Here is a 12,623-nt window from a genome sequence, read left to right on the forward strand (position 1 = left end):
AAATATGAACAGTACCAGCATCTATTCCAGTCCAAGTCAAGCAGTGCATATGTGTGACCACTAGGGTCAGGCAATGAAGTTACATATCTACCAAAGTTTTTATACATACATACTATACATACCCTTGACAGGGCATCAGATACATCATGTTTGTTTGTAAGGGTGCACTACAGCATTTTACTTGTCTGTGAAGTAATGCTTTTTCGGAAGCGGGATTAATGTCTATCGCTAGACAACCAGAACGGTCAATCAAATCTTGAGCTGCCTGTGCGCAGCCTGCTTGCCTGTGCACAGCCTGCTTGCCTGTGCACAGACCACTCTTTCCTGAAAACAAACAATATCATTTACATTAAGCATTTTTCATTGTTAAAATAAGCCTAAAAAATAATCTCAAAATTAATACTTAAGTGTTTGAAAAGAAACCATCGGTTCGGATATCCGGATATTTGATTAACCATGCCCATCCCTAGAGTAGTGTGTGTGTTGGATAGTCATGCGTGTATTTGGTATCATATTAGGATCCCCATTCGCTGTTGCAACAGCTACTCTTCCTGGGGTCCACACAAAACATGAAACATAATACAGAATGACATAATACAGAACATCATTAGACAAGAACAGCTCAAGGACAGAACTACGTACATTTAATTAACCATCTATCATTTCCTTCACCTTTAAATAGGCGTATGTCTGCCCTGGCCTTGCTAGGTGCTGCTATGTCATTGTCTCAGTTGATAGTTGACACAGCTGCACGGTTCTATTGTCTAGTTTGACATGACTCAATCCCAAGCTAAAGTAACACTGCTCGGAGACTGTGTGGGTTGACTCATAACCCGCAGTCCCCATGGTTAAATCTGCAGGTCGGTCGGGTTTAGGGTCATAAAATGTTGTGTGGAAGAAGGGCCGGTGGATGGCGGGCAGGTTGAATAAAGAGAACGATACCCGGACAAAGTCCATCAATGTATAATTATTCTGCTATTTACAGGCTACATTGAAGATGCGAAATGGAGAGTTGATAGTAAGGGGGGTGGGGGGGGGGGGGGAATGAAGTCTGGGAAAAATAAAGTCTGGGAACGATTTGGTTATGTGTGGTGATTGAGAGGCACTATACAAATTCGACAGTCACAAGACGGGGACTTCAAATAGGCCTATGGCACGTCAAGGGAACTGTAGCCTACTGTTCAGATGGGTTCAATGGAAACTGAAATCTGGACACTGACTAGGTCTATAACCTCACATAGCTTTAATATTAATTCCTGCAGAGTAAGGCATTTCTTGCTGTAAAATAATGCACTGAATGTAGGCTACATTTTGACTGGGGAACAGGAGTGGACAAATATGATTTATTTTGTTCAGCATCTTGAGAGAATACAAATGCACTGTTAGCACCTCTACAGACGGTATCTATCTTCATCAGCATCATAAAAGCTGATTAGTATTTCAGCCACATCAAATATGCATCCAGAAGGAACTGAAATCTTGTCAGGTTGTTTTTAGCAGCTTTCTGTTTCCTTACAATCGGTCAAACTGGTGTCATTTGGAAATTTTGCATTTTCTCCCCGGTCCCTAAAAGGTTTTGCTCTGCGAAAGAATCAGAACTTTACCGACGTCAACTAGATTGAAGCATTCACTCTTATCGATATATGATATTCTGGTGAGCGAGGGTTTATTTAGTACTCTAGGGCAGCATACTGTGTAACGACAGAAGAGAAACCGTGTGTATCTAATTATAGACAAGCTGACTAACAGCCTACCAAAATGTTGGAAATTATGAGCAGAAACATGTCTAAATAATGCAACAACAATCCTGCACCCTATGTCAAAAGAACAATCTGCCGTCTCGGACTGTGGGTTAGGGTCGGGTGCAGGCCTCTTTCACTTTATCACATATAGTCGGCGGTTGCAGATGGGTTAGCAATTGCCGGCTGGTGAGGGTGAACAAATGGCTGACCCTGTCCACAACTGGAGTGACTCCATCCCTCCTTTTTAAAGTGGGGCCTTCCACCCCCACCTGACCACTCATCATATGGTAGCAGCAGTACAGATGATGGGTTCAGATTAGCACAGTAGAAGTTGACCCGCTCGTGCATGTCAAATTAACATACCCCTCCAGAATGTTCTAGAATCTATTCACTACGTAAGCCTTCTCCCCACTCAACCAGCAACATGGGGGAGCAGCCTTAGGAAAACAACTCACAAAATAGCATTTCTGATAAGTGCTTCCAGAAATGGCTTGAGAGAAAATCAAATGACTTAGGCCTTCCCGTCCCCCTCTTTTACCCTTTCTCTCCCTTACATTTTCCCTCAATTTTGTGAGGAGATATGCCCTAATCTGCATTGCCGTTCAACATTCCCCACCTACCAATCATGCAGAGGCATCCAATTGGTTGCCCTGACTGTCATTCAGCTTCGACTGTTTGTCAGTGTTGTCCTGTCCTCTAAGATGTGGTTGACCAGATGGGGGACAACTTGTTTCCTCACACCTCTTCCCCCCGTACTGCAGCAGCTCCACGTCCCAGCTTAAGTTACAGCTAAAGCACCACAAACGATTGTTAGGTCAGAGCCATATCACAGAAAAACACAGCCATTTTTCAAGCCAAAGAGTGGAGTCACAAAAATCAGAAATGGAGAGAGAATTAATCACTAACCTTTGATGATCTTCATCATATGACACTCATAGGACTTCATGTTACACAATACATGTATGTTTTGTTCGATAAAATTCATATTTATATAAAAAAATCTCAGTATACTTTGGCGCGTTCTGTTCAGTAGTTCCAAAAACATCCGGTGATTTTGCAGAGAGCCACATCAATTTACAGACATACTCATTATAAATGATGAAAATACAATTGTTATACATGGAAATATAGATAAACTTCTCATTAATGCAACTGTTGTGTCGGATATCAAAAAAGCTTTATGGAAAAAGCAAACCATGCAATAATCTGAGTACGGCGCTCAGAGAACCAACAAGCCAAAAAGATATCGCCATATTGTGCAGTCAACAGAAGTCAGAAATAACATAAAAAATATTCACTTACCTTTGATGATCTTCATCAGAATGCCCTCCCAGGAATCCCAGTTCCACACTAAATGTTTGATTTGTTCGATAAATTATAGATATTATGTCCAAATGGCTAACGAAGCGCGTTCACTAGTTGCAGCCGAAATGTCAAAAAGTTCCGTTACAGGTCCGTTACAGTAGAAACATATCAAACGATGTATAGAATCAATCTTTAGGATTTTTTTTAACATACATTTGCGTTTCTGAAGACAAAGTTAACGGGAGCTACCTCTCATGTGAATGATGGCAGACCTCTGACTCATTCCCCTCTCATTCAGCCCCCCTTAATAGTAGAAGCCTCAAACACGTTTCTAAAGACGGTTGACATCTAGTGGAACCCTTAGGAGGTGCAAAATGACCAATATCCCACTGTATCTTCAATAGGGACTGAGTTGAAAATCGACCAACCTCAGATTTCCCACTTCCTGGTTGGAATTTTTCTCAGGTTTTTGCCTGCCATATGAGTTCTGTTATACTCACAGACATCATTCAAACAGTTTTAGAAACTTCAGAGTGTTTTCTACCCAAATATACTAATAATATGCATATATTGGCAACTGGGACTGAGGAGCAGGCAGTTTACTCTGGGCACCTTATTCATCCAAGCTACTCAATACTGCCCCCAGCCATAAGAAGTTAAAACACCCTCCCCATTGAGAAACATTCAGTATTGCAACATCTTTTTGAGTCAAGTTGAAAAAGGAATTTTACATCTAGGAAGTGGGAATAGTTTGAATTCTAATAAAGTCGTAGGCTACATGTTTGCTTAAGAGAAGCCTACATGATTCTTTACATTATTGCATTCTTTGTAGACAAATGTTATAAAGCTGAACACTGCCTTTTTTTGGGTGATTTTTACACCTAGGATGGAGCATGTAGCCTATCCTTTTACGCAGCTGCACAATGTAACCTAACACCTGTGCCATCCGTCACCACACCCTTTGGATCTGCAGTGTAACAGCACGGCACCCTTTCAGAACGTAACACACCAGTCTGCTCTCTCTCTCTCTCTCTCTCTCGCTCTCTCTCTGTTCTCAGGAAATGAATAGTGATTTCATGTCGTGTCAGCCTGACCTGTTTGTATTCATGACTGAACATTTCTTAGATATATTACTCACAGCTTTTTCTATTGAGCAGTTATGTTAGTATCGTGCTAGCATAATTTGCACTTGCGAAGCCAGCCAGCCAGCCACCTGCATATTTTTCCTTCCACCATTATGATTTACCTGTCTTCTCCTCAGTCTGTACCCTCCCTTGTTCTTGAATTACATTAGCCAGGCAGCCTGCCAATATCTAACCAAATTACACATTGAAATGGTGAGCTTAGTTTGGCTATGGGGTCTTAAAAGCCCACCTGAACTTCAGGAAAATATTTTGAAAATACCAAAATTACTACTGGTAGGGTACTTTTCCCATCACTCTGCTCCTTCATATATCTTTTTACCTTGTTAACCTTCTGATCGGCTGCTGAAATCCGCCTTGTCTGGATGCGTTTTGGTAGGCCTTTGCTCCAGCTAGGGCTCTGACCTACATTTGGTGAGATCAGCTGTTCCCTCCTGTGTCCCACGCAGACATAAATTAAGCTGCATAGCTCCTCTCAATGTAGTACTGCTGGTAAATTAACCCCCCCCCCCTCCCTCTTCACTCTCTATCTTCCAGCTATGGTTTCATCTACGCACCTGCTCCTCTGCTCCAGAAACATGTAATTGATGTCTGAGTTCATATGTATAAAAGCTTCACTGTCTGTCAGTAACCAGATTTCTTGCAGAGTAGTAATGTGGCATTCGGGCCAGATCATTATGACTACTATAGGCAAATTTGAAGCGTTACATAGAATGCTCTTGGTTTGGATGACAGTGAATGAAGATTTATCAAGTATGAACGTTGGAAATGGCTCATGGATGTTGTGTTTTTAATGTAGATCTCTGACTCCCCCTCTCTCCTAGGCTGTCCTCTGGCGAGGCGGCAGGTGGGTGGTGTGGAGCTGGCCTCGGCACCGGGAGAGGCCCCCTCGCCCGCCCCCTCCCTGTGCTGCATGGCTGCGATGGCGCCCGCTCTAACCGACGCGCCGGCCGAAGCTCACCGCATCCACTTCAAACTGGCTCCGCCCTCCTCCAACCTCTCCCCGAGCGGCGTGGAGAGCAGCGGAGGCACCAGTCACATCCTCGTCTCCAGCAACGGCACCGTCAAGCGCAAGGCCCCTGAAGAGCGCGGTCCCCACGGGGGGTCCATCACAGGTAAGGGGAGGGAGGACTCGCCGCGAGGCAACGAGGCTCCTTCCACACCTCTTGGGAAATTACAGCCGCTGGTGGCTTCGTACCTGTGCTCGGACGTGACGTCCGTTCCCTCTACCAAGGAGTCACTGAAGCTGCAAGGCGTCCTGCTCCAGAAACACGGCCTTCTGCCCAGCTTCCTGCCCAGGAAACACAAGACACTGGAGCTGTCAGAGGAGCAGCTGAAGAGCATCATGAGTAACAGCAGAGGAGGTGGTCCCCCTGCCCTGTCAAGCTCGCCGCCACCGGTCAACGGCGTGACCAAGAAGTTGGCCAAAAACGGGGCGGACCGTGACCGGGACAGTATGACAACAGTCAATGGAGGTAATAACAGGCCTCCTGCTGGACATGGACTGGACTCCCCAGTGCACCAGCCCCAACCCCACACAGCTGCCTTTAGAGGAAACTCTCCTCTTAACGGGGGAGGGCAGCACCAGCAGCCCACAGGACTGTCCTACAACCCTGCTGGAAACACTGAACAGCCAGCACCCCCCGCAGCCTCCACAAACACCCCCATGGACTGCCCTGACAGCAAACCCTCAGAACGGCCACCATCGCTAGCCACGGACACATCATCCCTTTCCCTAACGGACCGACAGACCTCTCTGGGCCTGGGCAGCCTTGGAGTGGACGTTAAGGAGAGGACTCAGCAGAGCCAGAGCCGGCAGGGCGAGATCGAGGGGCGTCTGCGGCGCCTGAGGAAGCGCCTCCAGGTGGTTCAGGCCAAGCAGGTGGAGCACCATGTCCAGCAGCAACTGGGGGGGCTCCTGGAGAGCACCCTGGGACCACTGGATGCCCTCCGACCTGGCGGGAGACGAGGAGGCCAGGACGCCCCCCTCACCCCGCAGGAGAGGGAGGGGCTTGGGCGATTCCTGAAGGACGGCTCTGTACCGGCGGAGCTGGAGCGCTTGTCTCTCAGCGGAACCACCAACCTGAGGTCCACGGAGAGTGCCTTCGACTCGGACGCCACGGAGAGCAGCTCCGGAGGAGAGACGGACGTGGAAGAGGACGAGCTCACCAGGGTGGACATCGAGCAGCGACACATCTCTCTGTAAGTACCTGGACAACAGGAAAAACACATATTTTTCCCCGCTTAACAGACAATTTAATTGGATAAAGAAAGAGTGGGCCTTTTGGAATGAAGTAATGTTGACTAAATTGGCATTTAGGATGGGGAGAAAGCAGAGAGGGAGTCGGAGACTGAAGAAGTGGAAAATAAAAAGATGCTAGAGTGAGTGAGTGAAAGGGGGGGGCTCCATCCTGGCTTGGCTTGTTGGGTTGTTAGCCACTGGGGATCTGTAGTCTCGTTTTAGCAGAGAAACACTGCCAGTTTCAGGGTTCATCTCCAGTTACCACTCTCTGCTGCTGAAAGGAAGCCTAATCCAGGCCCACTTATGTTACATACAAGCGTGTGTCCGCTCGCTACGTCTTCCTGGTCCTGTGTTCATGAGGATGTGGCTTGCACCCTCCTTCATGTGGAAGGTGACCCTGATGAAGTGATGGCTGATGGATAATGAAAGTGAATTAAAAACCCCTGTTTTAATAAAAGGCTGTTCTGTTGGTGCAGTGCAGTTCTCTGCTTCAAACACACTTTCATGTCTTCGGGGATAAGCCTGGGTCTAAGAAGCCACCGTTTTCAAAGAAGTGAAGGCAGAGCGCTTCTTCCGGATATATCTTGGCCCCAGGTTAGGTTAATTCCAGTGCGGTTGTTGTCCTATGTCCGATATTGCTGATCTTTTGCTAGTTGACTCCATTGGAGGAGGCACTAAATGTGATCATCGCAGGAGACGATTTTAACCCAGAGTTGGTGTTTTCATCTCTTTTTACAGGCAGATGAAATAATTGGGGGAGTAGATGGACAATCCAACCTGAAGTATTCAGTATTGGTCCTTCGTTGTTTCATGTTACCTTAACTTTTGAATAGCGTTGGCTAGCTGTTGCTGGTTACACTAGATGTTCCTATTCAGTTGGATTGGCCTTTTTCTTTGATTCTCAGTTGAGGAACATGTGGGCACTATGTTTGGCTATTTTTATAGTCAGCCCTGCGGCTTTCCTCTGATTCTAGCTTCACCAGGCCCATTTGTTATTGTGTGTAGTGCGTGGCCAATGGGCACTAACCAATCTATATAGTGCACTACTTTGGACCAGGACCCATAGGGCTGGGATCAAAAGTAATGCACTATGTAGCAGATAAGGAGCTATTTGGGACTCCACGTGAGCCTGACTGTGGGTCAGAGTCACCGAGGCCTTGTTTGAATGTTGTGAACTAAAGCTGAAGACGGACCAACGGTATGAGGGATAACCTACATTCGGGCATGATGAAAGCAGTTGGTCGGTCACATGGCAAATTGCGTAAGACCAAATAGGCTTACTTCCAGCCAGATTATAGTGAGAGAGCATGATGACACAGCTGCTGTTTTTTACAGTCTCTGTCTGACTGTCCGTGTGGGAGAAGAAAATCGTGGCACCTGCACCTTTAAGAAGTGACACGGCGCTCCTCTTGCGGGGGGGGTTACTTTTTTTTTCTTGCACATTACTCATCCACTTCCATAACATTCTATATGATGAACAGAGTACATATTTGCAAACACTTCAACTCTCCACACATAACTACTGCTGCTTTTCATAGTTTAGGTTTTCAGCTTGTTGATGGTACCACCTTGTCGTTTGTGTGTGTCTGGATGTCTGTTGTGTCTTGTGTAAGAAAAGCATATTATTTCCAGACCAGTTGAAGTCGCTATTGTGGCGTTGATGCAGCCACTATAAGGTCATTTTAACATTTGGCTCTGAGCAACCCCCTGAAGTTTGATTTGTGTGATCTGTCTGCACACCATGTTTGTCCTGAAACACACGTAAATACACCAGGGGTGTATTTATTTGGCTAAATACGAAACATTTAAAAGCACCCTATTTGTTGCCCAAGTCCAGTTTCTATGACATCATTTAAAATGTTCCTGGTATTGTCTGTTGTGACAGCGGTTGTTATGTTGGGTCTCTCAAGTAGAGGTCTAAAAAGTTGGACCTGTTCTGAAATGGACCTGGGGCTTTCCCACCCGGACCAAAAATGCATGAATCCGTTTTTCAATATAGAGACCCGAACCAACCCGAGGACCACTAGTTGCGTATAGGCATGGTCGGATCCGAGTTAGGGGAGCAGCAGAGAAGTCCATTTGTAAGCTACTTTGTTAACCAGAGCTTATACAGCGGGGAGAGACGGTGGAGGGCGGGCCTTGCGTGTGTGAGAGACCGAGGCAGCAACCAACCATAACAAGCCAACTTGCGCTAGAATACTAACTTCTAGCCTGTCATAGCTAGGTTATATATCATCCAATATGATATAAAAGTGTGCTGTGTCTTTTTAAGACCCATGATGTCATTCAGTCATTTTCGAGGCTCAAGCAAAGATGATATTGAGAGACTTGAGGCGGGGCCCATAGGAGGAAGAAAATTAATTGTTTTTGGTGACAATCCGTGTTGAAATCAGCAATATTTTTGCTTTATGGTTTGTATATTATCAAAAACAAGGTACTAGGGCAGTGACTTGATGTTAGCTTCAGCTGTAAGCTACCAAGGAAAGCTAGCCTACAAAGCTGGAAGCTACCGGTATCATCTTGCATTGTAAAGTGTTGTAATGGTTATATGTTGGTGAAGAGTAATTAACGGTTTCAAAATGTCTACATACCGTGTTGCATTATTCAATTGTGTTAACTTCTTTGCAGCATAAGTGGTGGTGCAGACCAGGCTCCCAAGGAAGTGCAGTGGTTCCTAGAGCTAGCCATGAGTATGTGGAGCAGGCACGGTGCACTCGCACTATAAGGGGACATCGGCTGCGCTGACGGACAGACTTGGTTCTCTCTCAATCAGTAGATGACACGAGACACATTTGACAAAGTACCGAAAGTAACCATTCTAGTTCCAGACAGTTTTTCATGTTCTAGTATCAAAAAGCTCCTGCCGTCTCGGTATACCGTGCAACGCTACACGCGCACACACACAATATAAAGCTCTGTCTGAAGCTAAGCGAGTGTTAACTCCTTGTGAAAATCTAAAAGCAGAGCAATTGTCTTGTTTTGATTTGGTCTCATTTTACAACCCAATAGTTCTCTTTGGCACAGAATGACCGGTCTGCTTTTGATGTCTGTGTGTCACGTGATGAGTAGGGTCTCTGTGTACGAGTCTGCTTGTTTGTGTGTGGCCTTTTTGTCATAGTGACACAACAAAGCTTATGTGAAGATTAGCATCATTGAGGGTTTTACTGGAGGGCTTGATGCTTGGTTGGAAGAGCCTAAACATGCTTGTTTTTTATTTTTTATACCAGCCACTGTGGAAGGTCAATTTAAAAAAATGTAAATATATATATATATATATATATACATACATACATACATACATACATACATACATACATACATACATACATACATACATACATACATACATACATACATACATACACAGAACACTTCTCATTTCCTATGCTTCCTGGCTGATGTTTTGGTCACTTTTGAATGCTGGCGGTGCTTTCACTCTAGTGGTAGCATGAGACTGAGTCTACAACCCACACAAGTGGCTCAGGTAGTGTAGCTCATCCAGGATGGCACATCAATACGAGATGTGGCAAGAAGGTTTGCTGTGTCAGTCAGCGTAGTGTCCAGATCATGGAGGCGCTACCAGGAGACAGGCCAGTACATCAGGAGACGTGGAGGAGGCCGTAGGAGGGCAACAACCCAGCAGCAGGACCACTGCCCCCGCCTTTGTGCAAGGAGGAGCAGGAGGAGCACTGCTAGAGCCCTGCAAAATGACCTCCAGCAGGCCACAAATGTGCATGTCTGCTCAAAATGTCAGAAAGACTCCATGAGGGTGGTATGAGGGCCCGACGTCCACAGATAAGGGTTGTGCTTACAGCCCAACACCGTGCAGGATGTTTGGCATTTGCCAGAGAACACCAAGATTGGCAAGTTTGCCACTGGAGCCCTGTGCTCTTCACAGATGAAAGCAGGTTCATACTGAGCACATGTGACAGACGTGACAGAGTCTGGAGACGCCGTGGAGAACGTTCTGCTGCCTGCAACATCCTCCAGCATGACCGGTTTGGTGGTGGGTCAGTCATGGTGTGGGGTGGCATTTCTTTGGGGGGCCGCACAGCCCTCCATGTGCTCGCCAGAGGCAGCCTGACTTCCATTAGGTACCGAGATGAGATCCTCAGACCCCTCGTGAGACCATATGCTGGTGTGGTTGGCCCTGGGTTCCTCCTAATGCAAGACAATGCTAGACCTTATGTGGCTGGAGTGTGTCAGCAGTTCCTGCAAGAGGAAGGCATTGATGCTATGGACTGGCCCGCCCGTTCCCCAGACCCGAATCCAATTGAGCACATCTGGGACATCATGTCTCGCTCCATCCACCAACGCCACGTTGCACCACAGACTGTCCAGGAGTTGGCGGATGCTTTAGTCCAGGTCTGGGAGGAGATCCCTCAAAAGAACATCCGCCACCTCATCAGGAGCATGCCCAGGCGTTGCAAGGAGGTCATACAGGCACGTGGAGGCCACACACACTACTGAGCCTCATTTTGACATCACATCAAAGTTGGATCAGCCTGTAGTGTGGTTTTCCACTTTAATTTTGAGTGTGAATCCAGACCTCCATGGGTTGATAAATTTGATTTCCATTGATAATTTTTGTGTGATTTTGTTGTCAGCACGTTCAACTATGTAAAGAAAAAGGTATTTAATAAGAATATTTCATTCATTCAGATCTAGGATGTCATTTTAGTGTTCCCTTTTTTTTTGAGCTGTGTGTGTGTGTATATACGTGTGTGTGTATATATGTATGTATGTATGTATGTATGTATGTATGTATGTATGTGTGTGTGTGTGTGTGTGTGTGTGTGTGTGTGTGTGTGTGTATATATACATATGTATATGTACACATACACACACACACACACACACACACCTCTTTTTTTTTTGCCAGACAAAATATCTGTTTTGCCATAGTTACACAAAGAGAAAATCCGATGAGCATGCTTGTAATGTTTCTAAAACAAGTAACGTGGTATGTTGCTCAATTTAATTAAATATTCTGTGACCTGAGTATTTGATCAAATGTTTTGCTCCCCCTTTAAGGTTACCTTGGTAACAGGGCCACTCGAGTCATCAATTGTGCCTGCTACAATGTCACTAGTAGAGGCCAAAGAGGTCTCTTTTTGTTAGCTGTGGGAGCAAACTCAAACATTGAAAAGCAACCGAGCTTGTGAACAAAGCTACGTAAATGGATAAGTAACACGAGGACAAAGTCTCACTTTAGAAGTCATTCAAGTAAATTAGACCAACATTTATTTTGCTACAAAGCACAACTCGCACTTGTGCCCATACTTGACTCTTTTTATGAAGCGCTCACAATTTTGAGTCCGACGTGTTACCATGCGCCAACGTGGCTGGTGAATTAGACGTTATTTCCCGGCAAAGCCTAAATCTACCTGCGTTTGGCAGGTAGCCAGTGTTCATTTTAGGGCCCTGTTGGTTGGCCTTATATCCTCCATTTGTAATCATTAACCTTTGGCTGTCTTCCAGGCAAGGTCTTGTAGCGCCCTGTAGGCCAACTGTTTCACTCCTTCCCATAACCCGCTAGGCCTAAATATTATGCATTCATGAATAAAACTGTTCTATGTACTGTTGCTTTCGGTTCTACCTAACTGGGGTTGTTTTTGGATTCATATCTACTCATCCATATCTACTCATTTTTTTGGGGGAGCAACAGGAACATGTTGGAAATGCAGGACAGGTCACCTGTGCAGGTAAGTGTCCGATTTTAAACATGACCTAATAGGCTCTGGGCCCTTATCCACAAAGCGTCTAGAGTAGCAGGGCTGATCTAGGATCGGTCCACATTATCTTTTTCATTAGGATCCAAAACTGATATTTGATCAGCACTCCTACTCTAAGATACTTTATTGATATGGGCTCTCTGATGTTCTTCTCCTTCAGCCTTAGTGCTGCAGTGCACTGACTCAGGATGATGAAAGGCCTTTTTCTGGTGCATTCCACTGTCTGCTCCATTTTGGCCTCTTCCGGAGACCAGCGCCTCCCTGTCAGCCCAAGTGGCAGCTCTGTCTCAAAAGCCTGAGCCTAGCCATGCCCCCATTATGCAAACCCACTGCCTTTGATAACAGGATGTTTTTTTTTTTTTTTTTTCCTCTTCTTCATCTGTACTCACATCTCACAGGCTCCTCTTCATCTTATGGGGACTCTCCACAAAGAGTATCCTTCCTCCCACTGATGCTA

General features: G+C 45.7%; 1 protein-coding gene across 4 annotated transcripts in view; it reads left to right on the plus strand.

Moving 5' to 3' along the window:
• Positions 1-12,623, plus strand: part of kansl1b (KAT8 regulatory NSL complex subunit 1b) — a 79,962-nt gene that overhangs the window by 22,108 nt on the left and 45,231 nt on the right. For all 4 annotated transcript variants that reach the window (XM_052518584.1, XM_052518585.1, XM_052518587.1 and 1 more), the window contains one exon: positions 5,014-6,391. In XM_052518584.1, the coding sequence (XP_052374544.1) occupies positions 5,014-6,391 (1,378 nt within the window). The remainder of the gene's footprint in view (positions 1-5,013; positions 6,392-12,623) is intronic.

Source organism: Oncorhynchus keta, chromosome 5, assembly GCF_023373465.1.
Source record: "Oncorhynchus keta strain PuntledgeMale-10-30-2019 chromosome 5, Oket_V2, whole genome shotgun sequence".
In the NCBI taxonomy this organism is placed as follows: domain Eukaryota; kingdom Metazoa; phylum Chordata; class Actinopteri; order Salmoniformes; family Salmonidae; genus Oncorhynchus; species Oncorhynchus keta.